Raw genomic sequence first — 25,184 nt, 5'->3', positions numbered from 1 at the left:
AAGTGCAAAGGTCCTGGGGTAGGAATAATGTCGGGGTTGTTGAGGGACTCCAGGGAAGCTGGAGGAGAGTGAGCAAGGGGGAGAAAGGTGTGAGGAGACTGTGGCAAGAGAGACAGAGGCCACATCGCGCAGAGGTTGATGAGAATGCTCTCTGCCTTGCCTGCTTCCATGTTATTCAAGCCCACTCCATGATTCGAGATCCACCTCTTCCAGGAAGCCTTCTCTGCCTGCTCCAACCCAGCATCCCCACCACTCTGAGCCTCCGGGACAAGCCTCAGAGTCTGTCCCAATCCTGTATCCACGAGGCATGTCCTCTCAGCAACATCCAAACCTTCTTGGGGCCAATGACCAGATATTAATTCTTGTTCTTCCCTAAGTGTGAAGCTGTAATAAATATTCGCCCAAGACTTCCTGCACTGAGGAAGTTCGCGCAGCATCAGCGTGAATGAAGCTGAATGTGTAGCCTCAGCCTGCCAGGTGCTCTCGGGCAAGTGACATCGCCTGAGCCTCTGTTTCCTCGTTAGTAAAATGGGCCTAGTAACAACGTCTAAGGCAAGCGTTGCTGTGAAGATGATTAAGACCTCAGTAAACCTTGGCTACTGTTACATCTGCGAGTATTAACAACATCATCAATTACTGTATCTGCTCTATAGCGATGGCACAGAGACCCCAACTAGAAAGCTAATCTCTGATGGGTCTATTAATGGTGCAGCTAGAGTTGGAGTGGTTACTTTTGGACCATCAGGGAGGATTCCACCAGTGGCAGCTTCTTGTCTGTACAGAGGCGCGTCCGGGCCTTGCCTTTGTCACAGACACCAGACCCTTACACGGCTTTGCCCTCCTCGGCATTGCCCAATGTCCGCTCTTGTACGGAGCGCTGTCCTGACATCAAGGTCCTTGACCCTGGCTCTGCCCCTGGGGGCCAGTTGGGTAATGTGTTGCCCCTCCAGGCCTCAGCTCCCCTTTGAACACAGGACAGGCTGTTCTGGGTGATGCCTGCCGGGCCGGCAGCCCTGGCACTCCCTAAGTCTACTTAGGCAGCAGCCCCAGAACCATGAGGCAGGCAGGGCTGGGGAGTCTGGTCGGGACAGCCCACCACAAGGAGAGGGAGAGAGAACTGGAGGACAGAGAAGCTTTGGCCGGGGGTGGGGGTTAGGGGTGGGAGGGAAGGAGGAGACAGGAGGAGGAGGGACCTCGGCAGGCGGGAGGGGTGGAAGGGGAGGCAGACCCAGCCCAGAGCTCCAAGCGGTTTCCTGTTGCCGGGCTCTAAACCCCTCCACATTCCTGCAGACCTTCAGACTGCCAGAGCGACTCAGCCCGCCGCCTTCCTGCCACTGAGGTACGCGCGACCCCTGCCCTGCCTTTTCCCTTCTACACCCTACACCCTGGTTCGCTCCTCCAGCGTGTGTACGGGGTTGAGGGGATGCTGTACCGGGAGGTCTGGGGTCAGGGAAGGAGACGCCCATCTCCTTTGGGCTCCACCACCGCTACCCTGCAGGGCCGAGGCCCCGGATGCTCTGCCTGTTGCTTTTCGGGTGCAGTCACAGTGTAACTTCTCGGTCTGCAGAAGATAATCTCCCCGCGCCTGAGAGGGAGTCCTCCCTCCGTGGCTGTCTCTGGTTTCGGAGGCTGCCTGCCTGTCCCTCTGTGCCCCCTTTGCAAATGTGGCAGCCACCTCCCTCCCTCCCTGGGAATCTGATCTGGTCACAACTGCTACGGGGACCTGCCGGCAGCCAGTGCCTGCCCAGCTCCCCGTTCCAGGAGGAGAAACTGCCTGGACTTGGCTCTTGATCAGGGGGCTCCCTTTTCCCAAAGGGACTTTGCATAAGTGATAAGTTAGTCTCCAGAAGGCTTAGGGGGGTCTTTACCTTTCATTAGCACCTCTGGGAAGGCTCCCATTTCCCTTGAATTCTCCCTCGCTGACATCCCCACCGCCAGACACAAACTGAGTCGGGGCACCAGTCAGCCTCGGGTCAGGCATTGTTCCCGGGCTGGGCTCCCTGGGGTGTAAACACAGGAGCTCAGCAGCGGTAGCCCTCACTTAGTGAGTCTAGACCTGGAGGCCCCAGGCAGCTGACACCGGCCAGCCCCAGTCCCAGCGCCGGGTCCCCCGGGAGGCTGGGTGTGGTGGAGGATGAGCTGAGAGGAGGAGGAGGGGGGAGGGAGAAGGTAAGACCGAGAAGGAAGGCTGCAGGGCAAATTTTTTACACCTCCTTGTTTTGAGAAGTTTAAACCCAACACAGGACTGGTGCTTCGCCTCTTAGGGTGTTAGTTCTTCTTCACATAAACCCCTTCCTGTCTTTACCCTGCCGGCTCCACTGGCCGGGTCGTGAGGGGCCTTCCTGCGTCCGGAAGGACCCCACGAGAACGGGCACTGGGATGAGGCATAGTCTTCCTCGGAGCCCGGTCTGCCCAAAAGGAAACAGAGAGGCGACCCTTTCCTCCAGAAAGGCCAGCATTCTATGCAGAACACACACAGAGAAAATGTTTCCCCCAGCAGTACCGTAGGGTTAAGTTTCTCCACACCCCAGTGCTGATGGGAGCGCGAGAAGCACATCAGAAGCCGAAGGGCAGACTTGAGGCACGCATTGTATGTGTGACCTTAGGTAAGTCTCTCCTGTGGCCTCAGTTTCCCCGTCTGTAAAGTAAGGGGGCTGGACCTGATGGTCTTTGAGGCACGTCGCATCCTCTGAAACTTTCAAATGACGGTGTATGAAATGGGAACCCACAGACCAGCTTCTGAATGGGCTTCAAGGCATCTGCAAGCCCCTTAAAGTCGCCTGCACAGTAGTGTGTGTGTGTGTGTGTGTGTGTGTGTGTGTGTGTGTGTTTGGAGAGAAATAGAGCACAACAGGGTGTTCACATCCTTGGTATTCGGATGTTCTCAAACGGATGCATGACCCCCCCAAAATAGCCAGAGGTCTGGTGTGGGAGACGCAGTGGATGGGGACTGGAAGCTAACATATGTTTGCCGGGGGTTGAGGAATTTTGAACTTGAAGTGGTTGCGGGAAGAGTTAACTCGCAGCCATCAGCTGCCACATCGACAAAGCCTGGAGCAGAGGGTGGGAGGGGGTGGTGGGGGGGCTGAAGAAGGAATCAACTTGTGAGACTTTCTCCAAGTCCCACCCACTGAAAAGCTCTTCTTTGCCATGACTCACTCCAGGAGGAATGCGAGTTGCCACGGTAACCTTTTTTTCAGGGTCTCTGCCTGCTGGCTGGGAGGGGATGCTGGGAACACTACTTTGGGCTCCGTCTGAATGTCCCCCACTCCACTGTGTCCCCAAATACTACAAAAACGGGCTGCAGGCCCCATCCTACTGATCTCCTGGGATCCTAGGGATCCCAGGGCAGCTGTGGGGCTCCGAGGAGCTTCCCAGACAGCGTTTTGAAGACCTGAGTTTTAGCTCTACCTTTGGCCTGCAGAGGCCTTTTGACCTTGAACTAAGAGCTTCTCCTTGCTGAGCGCCAGTTTGCTCCTTGGCTAAAGAGCAGTAACAGCAGCCATCCCAAAGGGAACTCACGTGGGCAAAACGGGGCAATGCGCAGGGAAGCACCTGCTGAAACGTGGCCCTGGCCCCAGATGGGGAGTTTTACAGCTGATGCATTAGGGCATCCAAAGAGTCGGTGAGAGTCTTCCCAGCTTTCTTCTTTGGCAGCTCCATCATCTGCGGGGTTGTTTGTAACTTCCCTTTACAAAACGTGCTAATGGGAATGCTAAAAATACATTGTTTAAATTCATTTTGACTTGGGACCCCTTCTTGAGTATTTCCCACGAGTGCTGTAGCCTCCAGTGTGGAAAGAGCACTGGGCAAGGCACCAGCAGAAGAGGGTCTGAACTCACAGTGAATGACATTGGAAAGACCCTTCCCCTCTCTTGGCCTCAGTTTCCCAATCTGTGAAATAGGGAATCTCACCTAGATGGTCTCCAGTTGCCCTTCCTGCTCTGAAGTCCTACAAACCTACATTCCAGATGCTGCCTTCACTAGAAAGAACAGCTGGCCTAATTTTTAACACTCCCTGTTCCCACAGTTGAAAAGAAAACAGGAGAGGAGGGGCTGTAAGACCTTGGGTTGCATAACAGTCCTGCTAAAATCTTTATCCGTCTGTGGAGACTTGTCAGCCAATAGTGTGGCTGCAGTGAACTATTCACAGGAGTGGCTTTTCTTGATGAAAATAGGCTATAAATAGGAAAGAACGGTAGAGGGAAGGAAAGAGCCGAGGACCGCCGTGAACAGGAGAGTGTTTGTTCGTTGGTGTCATTGAGGCTGGGAGCTAAGTGTGCAGAGAGAAACAGGGACAGACACAAGCCAGCGAGGATGCAGATCATACACGTTGATTTCACCAACAGGCACCTAATGGCACAGCCAAAACTGAAAGCCTCAGTCAATACACGAGCAGACCCAGAGAGGTTACGCACTCACATACCTGGTACCTTGACTCACAGACAAGCTCCAGGTAAACATCTTCATGCATGTGCAAACCCTGACCCCTACCTGTACAGGCCGGAGCATACAGGTTCTGAGTCAGGGACACACGCGCACAGGCGCACAGCTTCACCCCGAGGTCCTCTAGTCCACACGTCACTTATATGGATGCACAGTCAGGCACAGTTGCCATTAGTGGCCACATACTGATGTACACAGGTCATGATGGAAAGGTAGACACATGACATACATACATACATACAGCACCAGACAGCTGTTATATTTTACAGAAAGAGAAACTGAGACTCAGGAAGGGAAAAATAACTCATTCAAGGTCACACAGCAAACTGATCTCTGAGCCAAACTCACCGATGTTTGGAAATATCCAGATGTTCACCCTGCTTTTTTCCTTTCCATTTGATCAGCTTATCACACCTACACAACTCCCTCTGTAGGCAGCGAGCCCTGCGGATAGTGAGCAATAGGCAGTGCTTTCTCTCCTTGGCGGTCTACCCCAGCCCCCACGGCTCCGTCACTGGGGTAGCGTGGTGATGTGGCTAACAGGCGTGTGCTCCTCTGCTTCCTGCAGAGGCCCTCCCGGACCTCGGTCTTTAAAGGAGGGGAGGGAAGACTGGAGCAGAGGTTTCAGCTGACCCTGGGGACTAGAGCAGCTCCCTTTTCTCCACAGCACAGAGCCTGTGTCCTAACCCGGACCCTGAATGCAGGGACTGCTGGGCTGAGCAGGGCGGAGTCAGTGTGGCGTGAGTTGACAAAACTGTAGAAAAATGGCCTCCTCGGAAAGTGAACTCTGCTCTCACTCGTCAAACCACAGAGCTGGAGGTCTGCAGGGAACACATGGGTGGACATACCGATTCTCTCTGAGCCGGGCCCTTCCGGAAACTTGGCGTTAGCCCGCCTCATCAGGGGATCCCTCTGAGTAGCCCCGTGTTAGTCCTGGCCTTAGGAGTCCATATCGATCAGAGAAAAAAGAAACAAAACAAAACAAGGGTAACAACGGGAAATTTAGCTCAGCCACCAGCTCACTGCGGGACCTTGAGTGAGTTGCTCTCCCCTTCTGGTCCTTGATTTCTCTGTTTCTCAGATCAGAAGCACGGCAAAGAGGTTTCACAGAGCTTGTGGCTCACAGTCCTTTGGTAGCGACCTTTAGAAAAACGGTTCAGGATTCAGATGCCGTTGTGGACTTGAGGGGAAATGATATAATTGATTAGTCATGTCTGCCACATGTGCAGGAGGAGCAGATGGAGGTATGGACGCCACGTATTTGGGATGTGACACATTGGACACTTGGGTGTTGTTTCTCATCCCCTCCATTTGTGGTCACACGGATACAGCGGTGGCCCCTAGGGGGAGCCAAGGAGGCGAGCCTGAAGCTCCGCCCTGGGGTGAAACGTGGCAGCTTAGATGCCTTTATGGAATCCAAGTCTGACTGATTTCCAGTCTCAACCTCCCAAGCTATTTCTGAGTTGCCCAGCTCTCCAGTCCTAGGCTTAAGGACCCACGACACCCTAAAAGTTTCCCTTGGCTTTTCTTCCCTTCCCGCAGGGAGTACTGGAAGTGGAGGCAGAGAGTCAAGGGACGAGCTGGGAGAGGTGACACTCTACAAGGCTGTGTCTGAGTTGACTCAGCACGTCAGGAATGAAAGGAACCTCAGGGACCGCCTGCCCCAGGGCTTTCAAACTGTGCTCGGAGGCTCCTAGGGCAGCTCCAAGGCCTCTCGGGGAGTGTCCGAGTGTGTAGAACTTCAGCCCCATCTCGACTCCATTTGTACCTGCTTTACTGTTTTGTTGTTTTTTTTAATTTCAAGCTGACTTACAGAATAGATAATAATGCATTCATGTGTTTCAACAAATGCAAAGCACTTTAGCTGTTTCGACTGTGGGCTTCGGCAGCCAGTTCCATGGCGAGGGAGGGCTCCCTGGCCTGCATCGTGTTGTACACCACCGATCGACAACAGTGTTCTTGCCGACGGGCAGGGCCAGGTGAGGCCTGGGCTTAGGGGAGCAGGAGCCTCCCCTAAGTCTGCACGGGGCGCTGGGCCGTGCTGCCAAGACTCGATCTCAGGACTCCCGACTGTCTCGTTGCCTCCTTGTGGCCGTGTCTGCTCCCCGGGGTGCAAGTGCGCGTAGGCCGGCTGCTGCAGCGCCTCGTCAGCCTGGCTCGGCCCTCTTTCCAAGTCCCAGCTCCCTGGCAGGCCTGGCTCACGGGCGCCTATTTAGCCGCTAGACTTGTTTTCCTCTCTTTGGGCTTATTTACCACGAATGTGTGTTTTTGGAAGCCTTGTTTCCAAGCCAAACAGTGGGAGTGAGATGCTTGTTTTGCGTCAGCAGCCCAACTGAGAGGCCAGGCTGGAGGCTGGGCTGGTGGCCGCTAGGCTGAGAGGGGCAATGTCTCCTTTGTTCCACCCCAACCGCCTTTCTCTCCGACCCACAAAGGGCTGGGATCCTTGCCCTGGATTCTTGAGGAGGGGTTGGAGATTCCTGGATCCTTGGATCTTAAGATGCTCTGCCAAACAGCATTGCTTGCTTCTTGTATTCTCTCATGTAGATCGCCGTGAGCCTTGTAAGGCAGGCATGTGATTCCCATTTCACAGATGGAGAAACGAACCAAGGCCCAGAGAGGGAAAGTCACTTGCGGAAAGTTGTGCATCTGCTAACTAGCAGAGCCGGGACTTGAACCTGTGCGTTCCGTCTCCAGAGCCCATGAGTTTACCTTTATGCTGTTCGGCCTCTGGGAAAGTTTACAACCACTCTGTGTAACAGGGTAGCCCCAACCACACGTGGTATTTAGATTTAAATTAATTAAAGTGAAATACAATTAAGAATTGAGTTCTTCATTTGCACTAGCAACACGTTAAGTGTTTGAGAACCACGTGGCCCGCAGCTGCCATAGTGGATGGTGCGTCATCTCAGAAAGTTCTATTGGATTGTTGCTTTATCAACATTTTACTCTGATCAGACTTCATAATTACAGCTCAGATTCTGCGCTTCACACATGGTTAAGTCTATGATTCCAAGACCCACAGTCTCAAGTTCTATGATTCTGAGATCTCCCCCAGTTCTGACATTCGGCAACTTTTCAGTACCCAGGGAGAGCCCGAGGGGAGCCCCTCATGTCTTAAGGGAGATGACCCGGGGGGCTGGTGTACTTTTCCATCCCCAGAGTCTGTTCGAGGAGAGAGGAGTGACCTCAGCTCCAGGTCCTGCTGGCAGCCAAGCACGGGTGTCCAGCCATCTCCAGAGCAAACACAGGCAAAGGAAGGGACTTGATGTACGGAATGAGAGGAGGTGGTTGCAGTGGGGTGGGGGTGAGCGGTGCCTGCGTCTGGTGACCACTGAGCCAAGGGAAACACCTTCTGTTCCTCCCCTGGCCTGCGCTGCCTTCCCTTCCTGCGCCTCAGGCCAGTCCACAGCCCAGCTGGGCCCCATTCAGGTGAGCACCGGGGAGGGGCGGCCACCAGGGAAACCAAGGTGGAGAGCGTGCCAGTGGTGCGGTGGGGCTGCCTGGGCCCTGGTTCGGCCCCGACACTCGTTGCCTGGGGCTCTGGGCAGGTTTCTGCCTCTCTCTGGGCTTCGGTTTTCTCATCTGTGCTACATATAGAGCAGAAAGACATGCTCTGAGGCTTCAGTGCGATGATGGATTAGGAAGAACACTTTAAAACAGATAAACATATGCATCCTGGCCAGGTGGCTCAATTGGTTGGAGCATCATCCTGTGCACCAAAAGGCTGCGGGTTCGATCCCCAGTCAGGGCACCTACCCAGGTTGTAGGTTCCATCCCCAGCTGGGGTGTGTATGGGAGGCAGCCAACTGATGCATCTGTCTCTCTCCCTTAAACATATCCTCAGGTGAGGATTTAAATAAAAAGATAAACAAATGCATCGTCACCAACTACAGAGCTACAGAGAAGGGAATTTTCATTTAATCCCGTCGTGTGCGTGAAGGTGTCTATGCTTTCACCAGGCATGTCAGGCTTAGGCTTGACAAGCAAAGGACGAGTGTGCAGCTGGTGAGTGGTGAACGCTGGGGTCTAGCCCTGTGACCTGACCTCGCTGAGGTGACTGTTGTCCCCTATCAGCTTTGTAGGGTGGGCGCCTGGCCTCTTCGGGCTGTGGCATTTGGCGAACCTCAGAGGCTCACCCCACGGCTCTGCAGGGCGTAGGGCTGTGCATGCTCAAGCGGAGCTGCATCCGGTCCCTCCGGGCCCATCATCTGGAGGGCACGGGTTCTGGGACTGGTGATGGGCAGAACCCCAAATCTGGCAAAACACTCTACCAAGCTTTTGGGTCCTTTTCTTAACACTTTCACTGTCTGAATTTCTCCCCCGCCCCGAAGCCACGAGGAGGGAGTGGGCCAACCTGGAAGAGGCCTGGATGGCGCACGACTCTCCCCCTCTCCACCGCAGACTCCTCTTCGGGGAAGTGGGACGAGGCGCCCTCCCGTGCCTGTCTGCCCACCTGCCGCGTGTCAGAGGCTCTCAGGGGACAGTGTTGAAGTGAACCGTTTAGAAACTACAAAGCATGGCAAGATTTAGCACTACTTTTCTCTTCTGGCTGCAAAGCTGGGGACAGAGGGGGGCTGAAAGGGTGAGTGTGCCCCTGGCAGAGATGTGCGGGCAGGTGACGAGACAGGACAGGTGGAAGAGCCGCCAGCAAACCCTTCCCTGGTCGGAGAGGGGGGCGTGGCTCCTCTGCTCACGTGAAGGAGACGGACCCTGGAGATCCTGGGAGACCCCAGTCTTCCTCCCGCCTCTCCAGCCAGGCTTTTTACACTGACAGTCCTAGCTGAGCTGTGTCTCCCGCGACATGCTGTGTCTCCCGCGACATGCCCTCTCTGTCACTGGAGCCCAGACAAGGTGATTTCTTTTTGCCCTAGCTGCTAGTCTCACTTTGACCCTTCACCTTCAATCTCAGACAAGTCCTTCATGGATGCTTTGTTTCCTGCTCTATCTGTCTGAAGCCAGATGCAGGAGCTGCTTTGCAAGAAGAGAGACTTTTCCAACTCTAGACCTGGGGGGAACAAGCCTACAACTGCGTGAGGGGTGGGGGGGGGCACACACTCCAAACACTGCCTGGAAGGGGAAGACTGGACTTTCTGGAGGCTGGGGCCAGGGTGCAGCTATGCCAAGCTCCCAGGCAGATTCCTTTACATTGGCGTTAGTTTCATACCATGTACACCCGTGAAACAGGAGGGGAGGTCTGTGTCTCTTAGTCCAATAGAGGGCTGCTGTGAACTCTGCGCTTCCCCTGCCTGTGTCTGCTCTCCAAATACTAGGGTCCAAGCGAAAGTGTTCATTGCCAGAGGCGATGCTGTGTGCCAAGACCAGCGTGTGCCGGTGCCGTTTGAAGGGCCCAGCCTACCACCTGGGCTCACCTAGTCTAACTCTCCCAATTCATGGAAGGGGGGGACCATGGGCTAGAGAAGGTGAAGGACACCTCACCAATTCCCCGAAACGCTACTGAGGTGCAATGAGAATCCCTGGTGTGTAATTCAAAGCCGAGTGTTCTGAGTGTTTTTTCCATACCTCCAAGGGGCTTGGTCAATTGAGAGGCCTTGGGGAAACTAGGGGTGATAAGATCTGGAAGTTTGGGGGGGATGCTCGAGGGAAGACAGGGTGACAGTTCACCTTGACAGAAGGCTCGTTGGGGGCAGAGGGAGTACAGCACAGGGAACAGAGTAGACCAGGAGACGTCTGAGGGAGGCAAATGTAGATCCGTGTAAGGGAGAACTTTTTAAAGGCATTTGAAAATGAAAGCACATTTAGTTAGAACAAGAAATAAAATGTCTTCACCATTGATTCTCTCATAGGGATGGCATTTTGGGCATAGCATCACCAGAGGGGATTTGGCTTCAAGATCCCTACCAGTCAGGAGAGTATTAGAGTCAAGAGTTCAGCATTTAGCCCTGGCTGGTGTGGCTCAGTGGACTGAGCGCCAGCCAGCCTGCAAACCTAAAGGGTCTCGGGTTCAATTCCCCTTTAGGGCACGTGCCTGGGTTGTGGGCCAGGCCCCCGATAGGGAGTGTGCAAGAGGCAACCACACCTTGATGTTTCTCTCCCTAAGTCATATCTTTAAATAAAAAGAGTTTAGCATTTAAAGAGTGAGGTCTTAGCCATGACCAGGACAGGAGAATTTCCCAGACCTCAGCTAATACCCTTCAGCTGTGAACACACAGCACACAGAAGCATCTGGATGGTCGGTGGCCCTGGAGGAGCCAGAGTGACGCTGCCCTTTCTGGGCCGAATGGGGAGAAACTGCGGCCGCCCCCGGGTTTCCGCACGCTGCACTCCCCGGCCACTGTTCTTTGTCTCAGAATGTAGGTCTCATTGTCTCGGACTGACAAGAAGTGGCTGCCTGTTAACTTCTTCCGTGACAGAGGGGGTAGGAGGGAGAGGAAGAGATGGAGGAGGAGGAGGAAGAGGAGGAAAGTCTGGGGGAGGAGGGGGAGGAAAGGAACTCAAGGATGTCAGGGATGGAAGGTCTTTGAACAGGATCTGGTCCGGCATTGTCCCAACTTGACAAACAAGCCAACCATCTTTGTGATCACCTTTTAAAAACCTAAAATAAACGTCCTGAGGAAGGAAACCGAGTGTGATTGCCGTAAATGGGGAAATCGGTGTACCCCAGTCCTCAATAGAAGGAAGCTGTAAAAATGTGTACAAAGAAGACAGAACAACTTTGTTGAGTTCCAGCTGGGTCTAGTTTCCTGTGAAGGCTCTGAGCCAGGGCCGGCTCCATGCGGAAGGACGACGGGCGAGCGTCAGAGCGGGTGTAAAGGCATCTCCGAGTCCTGCTAAGACGCTCTCATGCAGCCGGGGCTCGGGGAATTTAGTAGAGGCAGGTCTTTCACCATCCATTAACACACACATCTAGAACCACCTTGCACATCCCTGGAACCTGGGGGCGGGGGAGAGGAACCCTCCCTCCCGCAGGTAGCCGCCTGCTCACGAAGCTGCATCCTCTCTCCGCAGGGCTCTCAGCACCATGAAGGCCTGGATCTTCTTTCTCCTCTGCCTGGCCGGGAGGGCCCTGGCAGCCCCTGTAAGTACCCAGTCCCCAAAGAGCGTCTCTGCTTGGTCTTACCTCCCCTGCCCCAGCTCGGGGCCATCCACTCGGCCAGCTCTGGGTGCTCAGGAGGGACAGGGACTCCCCCATCTCAAGTTACTTATCTTAGAGTTAAAAAAGTTTTTTTCCCCTTAAACTAAAAAGCTCAGGATAAAAACTGCAACAAGAGCCCCTAGGTGGGAGATTCCAGGGAAAAGACATTTCCTTGTAACAGGATGAAGTCTTTGGCAGGCGGAGTTCCTTGGACCTCGATGAGGATGTCTTCAGAGGGAGGAGACCCCTGTGCTACAGGGGGAATCCTAGCGGGGTGGGGGGGGGGGCGGTGCTGGCGGGATGGTTTTAGAAGACAGTCAAGCCACGGAGGGAGGGAGGGGTTAGTTTCCAAATCAGTGAGGGCTATTTGGATGCAAGCAGCAGACTGCAATCTGAGTCAACTAGGGGGAGAAGGGTAGAGAGGGGGGCTATAGAACCAAAGGCCTTGGGGAGGGCTAGAAAAAGGGGGGACCGGGGGGTAAGAGCTGGTGAACAGTTTCCCTGCGGTTGCCATTGAAATAGATCTGCTCCAGCAGCTTCCACGTGAGAGAAGGTGCCAAGAAGGTTATTGGAAAATTCAGGGAGCACCAGTCTGGCTGACCTGGGGTCCTGGGCCTGCTTCTTGGCCAGGGGAGTGGGGTCACCTTGATTGACACGGTCCCTCCGAGAACTGTGCGCAAGAGACCCAGGGGTGGCTACGCAAAGCTGGCCCAGGAGCCGGTACCAGGGGAGGGAGGAAGAAACCTGGGCAGGCAGAAGGAAGAGTTTCCTTCCACCTGCGCTTCCCTCACCCTCTCGTCACGAGCAGGTGTGAGTGATGGTACATCTCTTGATCAGGTGGGCAGACGTTGGCCAAAGTTTTGACAAGGTTAACAGTATTTTTAGAAAGGGCCCCAGTTAGCCAATGGCCTCAAAGTTATACGTTATCTCACTTCTTCCTACACTGAGCTGACATGGCAAGAAGGAACGCCTGCCTAATTGTCATCATTATCACAATCACACCACAATCATACCACATCTCGGGCAGAGAATGACAGCTGGTAGAATTCGTGGTGGTTGGCCGCCCTCTCATCTGTCTTCCCCTCTGCGGGGTGGGAGGAGGTGGGCTGCTTCGGTGGATTTCAGACTTCACTGGCCTCAAAGCAGTGAAATGCACCCCAGGCTAAAGCTGAGGTGGACGCCTGAGACAGACGATGTATGAGGCCTGGGGTCCTCAGGGGCCCACAGGTCTCTGTGGGTGCCTTCTCCTTTGCCCTGTTGTCCCACCCACGGCGGTCCCTGGGGCACAGCCTTGGGGATCTCCAGTGAGCTGCTCTCCTACCTCCCCATCTTTAGGTTGCAGGTCAGAAGCAGTTCAGCGGCAAAGCTGGCCTTGGCCTTGATCTTCCCCTCTCTGAACCCCATTTTCTCCTCCCAGCAGCAGCAGGAAGCCCTGCCTGATGAGACAGAGGTGGTGGAGGAAACCGTGGCTGAGGTGTCCGAGGTAGGTGGGTGGCGCCCAGACCCTCGCCCCTCTGGGCCCACATCTCTTCCCTGGGGAAAACAGACAGGTGCTGTGGGTCACCTGCTGGAACGGGGACATCTGTCCCCTTCTCATGTGCACACAGCACAGACAGAACCCTACATAGCCTCCGATCTTGACCCGCTACTGAATGCTTCCCAAACCTTCAGTGGAACCCTACGGGTGGAGCCACAGTTCTGAAGACTTTTATTTTTTAAGCTGTGGGACCATTTTTCTTAGTTGGTCACCGGTCTCCCCACACAGCAAGCAGACGACAGGGGACCCGCCCTGCATGGCCGGCAGGGGTGGAAGGCTTGGCGCCACCTCTTGCCCTCACCCCCCTGGTGGCCCGACGCCTCTCGGGAGAACTGCAGGCCACAGCAGACAGTGGGTCTGGAAGGCAGATGCACCTTCTGGAGTGGGCACTGGTGCTCCCTGCGACCAGGCCCAGCCCGCCTCCACCTGGTCACCTCGCTGCCCCCTCGTGGGGACCTAAAGCTTTCAGCAAGCCCCCTCCAGCCTTCAGCCCTTTCTTCCAGCTCTGGGATGAGGGTGGCGCCAAATGACTCGCTCTTCTCCCTCCCACCCAGGTACCTGTGGGAGCCAACCCCGTCCAGGTGGAAGTAGGAGAATTTGAGGAAGGTGCCGAGGAAGCCGAAGAGGAGGTGGTGGCTGAGAGTAGGTCCCTCGTCACATCCCGTCTACATGTCGCCTGGGCATGGGGACGTGGGCACAGCCTACAGGAGGTTCCTTCCCAAGGAAATGCAGGGTGGGGTCCTCCCTACAGGGGGTGCTGCAGAGGAGGAATGGCTTTGACTGAGAGGTCAGGGCATTCTCTGGAATCTGGGGGAGATCTAGTTATGGCCAGGCTGTCCCTGCTGCGAGAGGCAGGAAGGGAGGCTCAGCAGTGGCAACCAGCCTTCTCCCCTCACGGCTCTTGTTCCGAGGGGGGCGGGGTTGCATCCTCAGGGAGGTCACTCGTCCCGTGCTCTCTGTGCTGGACCCCGTCTTAGCCCAAGCCCCACACAGGAGCAGACTTGAAAGGACCTCAGAGGCTTTCACACTCATTCCCTCATTGGATTTTCACGCGGCCATGGGGAAAGGAGGCCTCAAACCTGGCCTGACTCACAGGATGCTGTCCATGGAGTTAGTGCCAGAGACAGGGAGGATCCCGGGCCTCTGGCTCTGCCCACCGTGCTGGCATCTCCATCCCACTGAGTGGAGAGGCATCGTACCCTTGGGGTTTACAGCATGGACCTGACAGGCAAACCAGCCCAAGTTCGAACTGGGACTTGTCAGCCCTCTGCAGGCACCCTGCTCTGCTTGCTCAGCTCCTCCGAGCCTCAGCATCAGCACCCCTGACAGGAGCAGGGGGAAGGCCACAGGCCCTGGCCCCAGGACTGGGGGGATCTGAGACGAAGCCTAAGAGCCCTTGGCCCAGGAGCCAGGCGTCAGGAGGAAAAGGCTACCTTGAGCTCTCATCCTGAGGGCACAGTTTTTGTTGGAGTGCAGGGGCGGCTACTGAATCCTGTTCCTTTTCCCCTCCCCCTCCTCCCCCCATCCGGTGTTCTCCAGACTGGGCGGGGCTCTATTGTTCAGTGTGGGTCTCGGGACTCTTTTCCCTCTTCCCCTGCAGCTCCCCAAGCCTTTCTTGTTGGGCCTCACGGCTCTCTGGCTCCATGATGACAGCTGACTTTCCCACTTATTCTAGAAAGTCTATTCTAGAACCCCAAAGTGCCTCACTATGACTGACCAACCAACCGGGAGCTGAGAACACAATGGTTGCTTCAGTCCTCGGGGGAGCCGCATGGCACCCAGTGTGCCTGGGTCCCAGGCTGAGCCCACCGCACCCGCAAAATTCGCGCGGCCGTGAACTCCCACTGGATCTTTAATCCCCAGGCTGAGCCGACTGCTCCCTTAAATGCCGACTCTGGGCTCAGCAGGAGGAGGGAGGATTCAGCTGCCTGAAGCCCAGGGTGGGGGGGCACAGGCGAGGACTTATGCCCCAGGATCACTCTGGATTGGGGCGGGGTGGGTGTGCTAGCCCGGGTGGGGCTAACGACATGCCCTTGCACTCCGCTAGACCCCTGCCAGAACCACCACTGCAAACATGGCAAGGTGTGCGAGCTGGATGAAAACAACACCCCCATGTGCGTGTGCCAGGACCCCACCAGCTGCCCTGCCCCCATCGGCGAGTTCGAGAAGGTGAGCGCGGAGGGACGGATGCGGCGGAGGACGGGGGACCGGCTCTGCCCCACACAGAGCATCTGCCTAGAAAACTTCTGGTTCGGGGGTCCCACTGAGCAGCTCTGGTAACAAAAGTGCGCTCACGAGGCACAGTCACAGCAGGAAAGAGGAGGGGAGCCAGAGGTGGCGCTCTGCCTGTCACCGGAACTCTCTGGCAACCAGCGGAACTGATTCAGCAGCACCGAGCTCCGAGCTCCGTGTCAGACTCGGGAGGGAACGCATCAGCACCAGGCGCTGGGCTTTCTCAACAAGGGAGCAGCCTGGCCCGGCTGTGGGTCCAAGGATGTGGGTTCTGGGTCAGACTGAAGGTTGACTTCAGACCCCACCTCCACCACTTGCTATGAGATCTTGGCTAAGATGCTAAACTTTTCCAAGTTTCAGTTCTCTTATCTCTGAAGAGGGGAGGACAGAAGTAGTCCCTTACCTCATAGAGTTATTGTGGGGACCTGCCAGATAATGCTGGGCACTTAGTAACTACCCAGTGTGTGCTGTTTTTAAAAATTATTCAAGTCAGTCCATTCTGCTCCTCATAGGACTCAATCACCTGACCAGCCAGCCAGCCAAGTAAATTTGTATTGAGTATGTACCTGTGCTGACCGTTGCGCTGCTGACCTGGCCAGGATAGCGAATCCAGCCCAGCCTCATCCCCACCATCTCTTCTCTGGGTTCTCCACCTTCCCTCTCCCCAATACAACACACCCTCTGAGCTGCAGATTTTAGCATCACCATCATCTCTTCCCTCCTCACCCCCATCCCACTGCTCACGGACTCCCAGTTTCCTTCTGCAGGGATCCATAAGCAAGTACATGCAGCAGCTTCAACCCAAGGCTCCCCCTGCTGACACTGGCTCCTTACTGCCACTGCCCTTGGTCAGCCCTCGGCATCTCGGCTTGACCACTCCACATGCAGGGACTCACTGGGAGGATCCCCGTGACGCAGCAAACAGTTGTACTCACAGCTGAGATTTACTACAATGATGTATTAAGGATGTACAGCTGGGCCCTGGCTGGTGTGGCTCAGTGGATTGAGCACCAGCCTGTGAACCAAAAGGTTGCAGGTTCGATTCCTAGTCAGGGCACATGCCTGGTTTACAGGCTAGGTTCCCCAGTTGGGGGAGTGCAAGAGGCAACCAACTGGTGTATCTCTCACATAGTGATCTTCTCCCTTCCTTCCCTCTTATGACATAAATAAATAAAATCTTAAAAATAAAGAAGGATGCACAGCTGGGTCATAGGGGAATAAGACCCAGGAAGGAATCCATGGTTAGTTAGACTTGCTTTGTCTCTCCCCCACTCATGATGGGTCTCATGCTCTTCCCCAGCTACAGAAATGTAGCCACAGTGGGTGATGATTCTGCCCAAGGAAGCCCGTTAGACTCAGCACCCAACGTTTTACCTGGTGGTTGGCCACGTAGGCACCCTCTCCCTAGCACATGCCCAAATTCCAGACCCCTGGAAGGAAAGCCAATGCTCAGTGTAATCCACCTTGTTTGTACAGCGGCCTAGGCACAGCGAGCCGTGTTTATCATTGGGAAGTTTTCTAACCCTGCAGGGACCTGTTTACCAGCCAGCTTCCCTGATGCCAGCCTAGGGCCAACTTTGCAAGCATCCTTTTGTAAAGATAACAATCCCGGGCCTGATATGTTCCCTCTTCTGCACCCTCTGCCTGTTCGCCGTCCCCGCCTTTAACTCATCCCATCCACATCTTCTGGTTCCCCCGTATCTCAGCCCTGACTCAGGTGTCTGCTCAGAGGCCAATAGTGGCTCTCAGCCTGGGCTGCACTTTGGCCTGGGAGCCAGAGACTGGGCTTCTGCTGCAGCCCCACCCTCAGCTCACTCCGTGACCTTGGGCGCATCACGCTCCTAGCCGGGCCTCCAGTGCCCCCATCTCTGAAACAGGTGAGGGTGGCGGTACCAGCGGAGGGCTTTGGGAGTGGAGGTGAGGTGCTCTGTGCTTTGCCCACAGGTGTGCAGCAATGACAACAAGACCTTCGACTCTTCCTGCCACTTCTTTGCCACCAAGTGCGCCCTGGAGGGCACCAAGAAGGGCCACAAACTCCACCTGGACTACATCGGACCCTGCAAATGTGAGTCTCCTGGGCCCCCCCCCCCCCCCACAGCCTCCTGTTTTGGGGGGAGAGCACTGAAACGGGCACTAGTGCTGACTCTGCCACCCCTGGGCTGTGAGATCTTGGGCAAACCTCCCGTCTCTGAGCCTCGGGGTTCCCACTGATAAAACGAGATGATCGCCTGTGAGCAGGTGCCTCTCAGCTCTGCACCCAGACCATCTCCCAGAAAGGACTGAGTGGCTGGGGAAGCCCAGAGCAGGGGGCATTTCTTTCCTCTGGTGGTGAGGAAAAGCTGACATGGTGAAGGAAAAATGATGCCCACCTGGACCTTAGAGCGTTTTTAGACTATTTGAATTTTAATGCTTTAAAAGAGGGGTATGTCTGTCAATTCCGCTTAGGCCTCTGTTACTCGGTATTGTCCGATCCTTGACCTTCTTGCTCCAGTACATTCCTGTCTGCCTACTTGAGACACGTGGTTGACCACCCTCTTCTGGAAACCCGGGAGGCAGGTGTTTGCGGGGGGAACGCCAGGGTGTTGTCAGGCCTTTTGGCAGTGGCCCCAGGCGCCGATTCAGCACGGGCAGCTAGCTCCCCTAGCATTTGAAGCACCCACGGCCACCTTTGCTCCCCCTTCCAGGCAACACCCATGTCGTGCGTCTGGGGTGTTCTGGTGCTGGAGAGAGCCGTTTACTCACTTGCCTCAGAGTGCAGAGCGCAGACACGCGGAGGGAAAACCAGGTTCCCCCATGGCCAGCCCTGCTCCCCCCGTCCTGGGGCTCAGGGTATGCAGTAGGAAGGCACAGGCCTGGAGCAGAAGGGTCAGGGGGAGGAGCGTCGTAGGGATTCTTGGGCACTGGGACTGAGGAGTGAGCCAAGGAGCCTTTCCCATGCGGCTCTTGCTGTTCTCTGGGGCCTACTGCTCCCTTCCCCCAACTCTGAGTGTTTCCATCCCAGAGGTTCTTGGCCACTCCCCAGCTGCCGGTGGAGGAGACAGTGGTCCTAACCACAGAGGGGCTTTCCATAGAGGTCCAAGGGTGAGGGAAGAACGGGCCCCTGAGCCCCCAGGCAGCCACGTGCCCTGGATGCCGGATGCAGCTCTGATAACATGGCCTTGAGCAAGTCCCTTCTCTCCGTGCTGACCTCCAATGAGTCCTGCATGAGGGGGGAGACTTGGATGGAATCTCCAGGCACAACATTCTGGGACTCTAAGTTCCGGAGACCAGGATGGAATAATTATCACTAAGGACATTCTGGTGGTTAAACATTCCTAACACCCCACTGTCCCCAACCCCGCTAAGCTGGGCCTGGGATGGATGTTATTCCTCAGCTCTCCAGTTTCAGACTCCTCCCAATGGTGGACGTCACCAGTGTGGGTCCTGGGCCCACCACCCAGAAGGGTGCAGGGGCCGTTGGAGCGATCAGGTCAAGGCCGAGGGAACTACAGACAGGCCTTTATGCTTTTCCATTTGCAGAGCTTTCTTCCCCACGCATGACCGCCTTTGCTTGTGTGGCGGGAAGAAGCTGTGCCTTAGAGAGGCCGCGCCACTGTGCCCAGAGCACTGATTAGAGTAACCGTAGGAGGAAGGCATGGAGGGGGAGAGCTGGCCTGGCATCCGTGCTGACCACCCTTGTGTTCTGGACCCCAGACATCCCCCCCTGCCTGGACTCCGAGCTGTCTGAGTTCCCCCTGCGCATGCGGGACTGGCTCAAGAACGTCCTGGTCACTCTGTACGAGAGGGATGAGGACAACAACCTGCTGACCGAGAAGCAGAAGCTGCGGGTAAGTGGTCTCTTTCCAGGGCACCTGCCTGGCCTGGGCCGGACAGCTCGTGGCCCTGGGCTGTCTGAGATCCACGGTCCCCGGGTCAGAGCCAGGCCTCCAAGGGTAAGCCTCCAGCCCAGCCCCGACAGGAGCCTTTCTCCCGGCTGCTGGGACACGGACTGCTGCTTGCTGCCCTGGAGGTTCCTGGTGCACAGTCACATCTAAAGGCTCGGGGGGGGGGGGGGTCCTGCAGGGAAGGGACCTGCTGCTCCCTCTGCCCAGCTCAGTGTGAGACAGGAGACACAGACCACCCTGTGCTTTTCCTCCCGAGTCTGTGCAGCTTAAATCTAACGGACACATCAAGCACTTGGAGTATTGGTAAAATGCAGATGCCCGGGCCCTGCCTCTGGCCCACTGGATCAGTGTCCCTGTGCAGCAAGGCCCACGTGGGTCACTGTGGTGTGGCGGCTCTATGGAGAGCCCTCTGAGATCACCCCAGGCCTCCACTTCTGTGGATAAGACGCTGATAACCCTTCTCTGCCGCTTCCTTCCCTCATCTTGAACTCTGGGCTTGGCTGACCTCTGCCTGCTCTGGCCCCCTGTCAGAGGTGGGGGGGACCCCGCCTGGTCTGGACGGTCTCCCCGGACCCTTTGTCACACAGTGTTGCTCCACTCCCACAGGTGAAGAAGATCCACGAGAACGAGAAGCGCCTGGAGGCTGGAGACCACCCCGTGGAGCTGCTGGCCCGGGACTTCGAGAAGAACTACAACATGTACATCTTCCCCGTGCACTGGCAGTTCGGCCAGCTGGACCAGCACCCCATCGACGGGTAAGACCCCGGCCCTCGGGATCTCGGGGAGGGGGCCCTGGCTCAGCCCCGCAGGGCACCGAGTCAGGGGTCGGGGTGGGTAGGTGCACTGAGTATGGCCACAGATACTTCCCGGCATCCTCTGATGCTCCCGGCCCTGTAGCCCACAGTTTGCCTCTGGGCTGGGGCGGCAAGGGGCAGGCACCCTGAGAAAGGGCACAAAACTGGGAGGAAGCAAGCTGCAGATGCCCCCTCAAGCCAGAGGCGGAAGTCAGTGGGACCTGACAGTCCTTCCTTAGCCCTGCGAGTGCTAGCGGGGGGGGTTTCCATTTGTTGAGGGGGAGCGAGCTGGGAAGGAGTGCCAGACTCCGAAAGGGGTGGCGTGGGTGGAGCTGAGGCAGCCTGCATGTCATGGTTCTTCAGCCAGACCCTGAGACCCAGCCCCACAGCAAACCGGCCCTGGGAGTCCTTAAAATATTCACAGAGCCAGTGCCATCCATATCACAGGCCTTCAGTTTGACGGCTCTCGCCTCTGATCCCAGTGGGTTATGCCGGTGGTGCAACCGTACCACTGAATAGGCAGGCAGCGGGCCAGCAGACATGTACTAAGTACCTGTTCTGTGCCCAGCACTACTGCAGGCAGGGGGTTTGACAGGAGTCGGAACTGACGCCGTCCTTGCCCGCATGGGGCTCACACTCTGGGTGATGATCTGTACCCGTCAATCAAAAGAGAAAGTTAAAAATGTCCCTGGATGGGGAAAGTAGTGGCTAGGCCACCTGTGGCTGAGCACCGTGGCCTTGCAGCCCTCTCCGGCCCTGTGTTCCTGGAGGGGCCTGGGCAGCTTTCTCTGCCTGGGGTGCAGCTCTCCAGGAGGCTCATCCCTCGCTCTGGCTCAAGCCCTTGTGCCTGGCACCTGCCCCCGCTGTCGGTGACAGTGATCTCGGGTGGCTGGCGTCTCCTGAGCTCTGGGAAGCTTCCTGCTGCTTCTCTCCCAGGCTCTTTCTGTGGCTGGGATCCAACTGAGTCACTCACTGGGGGCAGGAGGGGAGAAGTCAGGGGACATCTGGAGCTCAGGCTGAGCAGCAACTGGATCCCACTCCAAGGAAGGGGCCGGAAGCAGGCTTCCCGACGGGGCTGCGAGGACTATGCATCTGGCAAGCACTGCAGCCTGAGCCAAGGGAGCCATCTTCCTCCTCCTCTTGTCCTAGAGCTGCAGGGTGACCTTGTCTGAGTCCCTCTCCCACCCTGCACCTCAGTTTCCCCCCTGGTGTACAGTGCAAGGGGAGGGGTTGTTGCTTCCAGTTCAAGTGCTGTGTTCCTTCCATGAGTTGGGTGGGGCAGGGAGGCCTGGGGATTAGAGAGAAAACTGGAGTCACATTGCAGCCCCCGGGGAGGAGGGTTTTTGAGGAGGGTTTTGAGGACAGGGTCCCCGAGGGCCCTGAGGGGGAAGGCCAGCTGGACGAACAGGAATGGAGGACAGTGGGAGAGCAATCGGAAGGCCTCCCTCTCACACGTTAGGTGATATACAAAGAAATGAAAGCTCTCTGTAGAGAACGAGAGCGCCCTTTGCCCCCCACCCCCTAACCCCAGCCCCTTCCCATGCTCCTCCCCAGAAGCTGACACTATCATCTTCCTGATGTCCGTTTTCAGACCCTTTTCTGTGCGTTGGCCACTGTGCAAATGTGTGTCCGCAGAAAACATGCAGTTTCAGAGCAGGTTTTGGTCTACTGATAGCAGAGGTGCTGAATATTTTCGTTCGAAGTTTCTGTGCCCCAGCTCTTAGCCGACCGGGAAACAATGTAATGCGCCAAGAGGCCTTCATTATGAGCTCATGGGACCTCGGAACTGGAAGGGCCCTTAGACATTATGGCCCGCTCCTTCCCTGCCGATGGGGGGGGGAAACTGAGGCTCGGCATGGGGCAGTGCTGTGCTCTGAGTCCCTCGGCAGATCAGCAGCTTTTCCAGGCCTCAGGCCCCTTCCGCCTCCTCCCGCAGGTACCTGTCCCACACCGAGCTGGCCCCGCTGCGTGCGCCCCTCATCCCCATGGAGCACTGCACCACCCGCTTTTTCGAGACCTGTGACCTGGACAACGACAAGTACATCGCTCTGGACGAGTGGGCCGGCTGCTTCGGCATCAAGGAGAGTGAGTGTCTGAGCAGAGGGGCTACTGTCCTCCGCCTCCCTCCTCCCTCTCTGTTGTCTGCGTGTCTGTCCTCTCTGCCCATCTCTGCCCTCTGCCTAGCTAACTCCTGTCTGAGCTCCATGTTTAGGTGACCTCGCTCTCTCAGGGGGCTTGCTGATCCTTCTCCACCACCAAGCGGCATCTTTCTCTTTCCCTTCTTCAAGCATTAGCACTCACTGTGTGCCTAGCACTGGTCTGGGGACTGGGAGGTACCTAGAGGGGAAAGAGGAAATGTCAGTTGGCGGTGTACGTAAGCGACAGGGACAGGGAGACCGGAGTTCTCAGTCACCGACGTCCCCGGTGACCCCTGGACTGGTCACCTGGTCCCTGGTCCTGAGGGTGGGTGGGGTCCCTGACTCCTTGGGAAGCCTGGCTGATTGATGATCAATGCACATGGGGCCTCGGGTCTGACCTGCTCTCTCTTCTTGTTTGCAGAGGACATTGACAAGGATCTCGTGATCTAAATCCACGCCTCCGTCCGCAGTACCGGATTCTCTCTCTTTAACCTCCCCCCTCCTGTCTCCCCCAATGTTTAAAATGTTTGGATGGTTTGTTGTTCTGCCTGGGGACAAGGTGCTAACGTAGACTTAAATGAACACATTAACGGTGCTAAAAATGGAAATTGTAGCCCAAGTCATGACATTCTTCTTAGCTGGAACTCTGCCTCTTGCTCACCCACTAACAGTCCCAGTTTTCTCTGGCCGTCGGAAGCCCTGCCCGCTGTCTTCGTGGCAAACGGCCGGGAACTTCGGCCTGCTCGCATCTGCCTTTTACATGCATCGCATCTTCAGATTTGCTCTCAATTCCTGTTTCAAACTAATGCTCACTAAGTCAAGCTTCTGTGTTACCTTTATTTCAGGGTGTTGGCTGTGGGGGTGGGGCCGGGGGTTCTTCCCCACGTAGCCTGAAGGTGGGCGAAAGGAAGTAAGAGACGACGTTTCTGGGACTAGAGGCCTGGTGGTGGGGGAGATCCCAGGAGAACCCACCAGCCGGAGCGGCTGGCTGCTGACCAGTCTTCTCTGCGGGGCCCGGACTGGAAGAACTGGAGGCTGGGTTAGGAAGCACGGACGCCCTCGTTGAAACCCGGTTCCTCACCATTTCCCCTGTCATCTCTTGGTGCCTTTATTTCCACCTGAGGCTGTTTGTTCAGACTTTTGGGAGCCGTGGACCACCAGTTCTCTGGAGGCCACCGAGCGTGGTGGGCTTCTCCCCTCCGAACTGACTGGGAGAGGCGGGGCTGGGGGCTGTTTCAGCCAGGAAAGCCAAAATCAAGGGTGAGGTGGAGAAAGTTGCAAAAGAGAAAAAGTGGAGTTAGCGGATTGGCTTTGTTTTTGGAAGGATTTTTTTTTTTCTTTTCATTTTTGGATGGCTGTCATGAGGGGCCTTTCCCTCGATTTCTAGCATGTTCCTCCTCCCCCCCCCCCCTTTTCTTTTCTTTCCATTAATCAAGAGAAACTTCGAAGTCAATGGGATGGTCAGATCTCACAGGCTGAGAACTCCTTCACCTCCAAGCATTTCATGAAAAAGCTGCTTCTCATTAATCATGCAGGCTCTCACCATGTTGTGGCGAGTTTGACAAATCTTTCAAAATAAAGTAATGACTTAGAAACGGCCTTCCTGAGCGATTTTGCCTGTGTCTGAGTCACGTCATCACCCTGACATGCAGACCCGTGGACTTACATGTGTACATATAACTACATACATACTAACTTTTGCAAACACCGTTACATTTTTAAACACACACCTGTACACACACAGGCTTATTTATGCACAAGGAATGTATGATTCCTATAAGAACAAATTTGGCTTATTTTTATGACTTGTAGACTTTTCATTACTACACTTCACTGGCAGATGCAACAGGCTAAGTAAGCAACTATCTCCTTTCACTAATCATTCATCCATCCACCCATCCATCCGTCCATTTATTCAACACAAGTTTATGACATGCCTACTATGTGCTAGGTCCCATGCCAGGTGCTGGAGACATAACTGTGGCAAAGCAGATCAAGCATCTGATTGGCTGGAACTGACAGTCTAGTGGGAAATTGATTAAACAATTGCACGACTACATGTAAATCACAAGCTGTGACAGGTGCCGTGATGAAGGAATGTGAGAACCCATGAGTGGGTAACAGGAGGACACTTACTCTAGAGTTGCACTGTCCCATTTGGTAGTCCTACAAATGGCTAGTTAGACTGAAGTTTAAATTAATTAAAATTAAAAATTCAGTTTCTCAGTCATACTAGAGACACTTCAAGTGCCAGCAGCCACATGTGGGTAGTGGTCACCCTACTGAACAGGACAGATCTGGAACATTTTCATTATTGCAGAAAATTCTACATTGTATATGGCTGTTCTAGTGTGTGTGTGTGGCGGGGGAGGGCTCTGCCCGCAGGGCCCCCCCGACTGCCACAGATGAGAATAAGTCTACCAAGACATGATTTGCTTGGGGAGGAAAAGTGGCTGATCTCTCAAAAGAGAAGACCCAAGAGCCTTTTCCTCTATGGGCTTTTACTGGGTTCATTAGCACAGGAATACAGGTAAAGCTCATCAATCATTGTCAGGCAGTAAGGATGAAACAATAGATAGCATACAAAGAACTACGAGAGCTTATTCTGAGTCAGGGTCTGTTAGCTAAGGGGCTACAAAACTTTGGGAAACAAACTCATTTCCTGCTCGGACCCTTATCATTTAATTGAGAGCATTCTTAGCAAAGCAGTTTTCACAGGATTTTAGCTTTTCTTTCTAAGGCCTGATCACCCTGGGGAACCCGCCCTTTCCAGTACAGGGCTGCACCTCCCTCTGTCATTGTTTCAGGTTTAAGTCAGGCAGGGGAAGTAAGGCAGCCAAGGAATTGGGAGACTTCTCAGAGACAGAATGAGGACTCAGGCTGTGTCAAAGGAGAGGGGTGAGGGTCCATCACCCCCTTTTGCTATAGCCCCTCAAGTCCTCCCCTGGGACCCCCGTGATCATGCCTGTCTTAGGTCGTCCCTCCCTTGAGGAATCTTACCTGTCATTGGCTAACTGATCATGCATTGGGGGCCAGGCAGGGTGAAGTAAAAGGGGCAGA

At 55.4% G+C, this 25,184-nt stretch overlaps 1 protein-coding gene across 2 annotated transcripts; it reads left to right on the top strand.

The window, feature by feature from the left end:
• Positions 1-1,066: 1,066 nt before the first annotated feature.
• SPARC (secreted protein acidic and cysteine rich) lies at positions 1,067-23,723 on the top strand. Of its 2 annotated transcripts, none has more exons than XM_028528272.2 (10): positions 1,067-1,339; positions 11,413-11,482; positions 12,957-13,022; positions 13,631-13,718; positions 15,124-15,245; positions 17,253-17,373; positions 19,002-19,135; positions 19,799-19,947; positions 21,923-22,071; positions 22,546-23,723. In XM_028528272.2, exons 2-10 carry the CDS (start codon positions 11,426-11,428, stop codon positions 22,572-22,574), a joined length of 915 nt encoding a protein of 304 aa, XP_028384073.1. In that variant the 5' UTR covers positions 1,067-1,339; positions 11,413-11,425; the 3' UTR covers positions 22,575-23,723. The 2 variants fall into 2 exon arrangements, with proteins under 2 accessions (XP_028384073.1, XP_028384074.1); XM_028528273.2 differs by having other exon boundaries at positions 1,186-1,339; positions 12,960-13,022.
• The last annotated feature ends 1,461 nt before the right edge of the window (positions 23,724-25,184 follow it).

Source organism: Phyllostomus discolor, chromosome 13, assembly GCF_004126475.2.
Source record: "Phyllostomus discolor isolate MPI-MPIP mPhyDis1 chromosome 13, mPhyDis1.pri.v3, whole genome shotgun sequence".
Lineage (NCBI taxonomy): Eukaryota > Metazoa > Chordata > Mammalia > Chiroptera > Phyllostomidae > Phyllostomus > Phyllostomus discolor.
This window is presented reverse-complemented; position numbering and strand designations above follow the sequence as displayed.

Excerpts from the sequence above, each read along its gene's own strand:
- SPARC (XM_028528272.2), top strand. The coding sequence starts at position 11,426 with ATGAAGGCCTGGATCTTCTTTCTCCTCTGCCTGGCCGGGAGGGCCCTG. Across the intron at positions 17,374-19,001 it reads CTACATCGGACCCTGCAAAT|ACATCCCCCCCTGCCTGGAC; the intron begins GTGAGTCTCCTG and ends TCTGGACCCCAG. Across the intron at positions 19,136-19,798 it reads CCGAGAAGCAGAAGCTGCGG|GTGAAGAAGATCCACGAGAA; the intron begins GTAAGTGGTCTC and ends CCACTCCCACAG.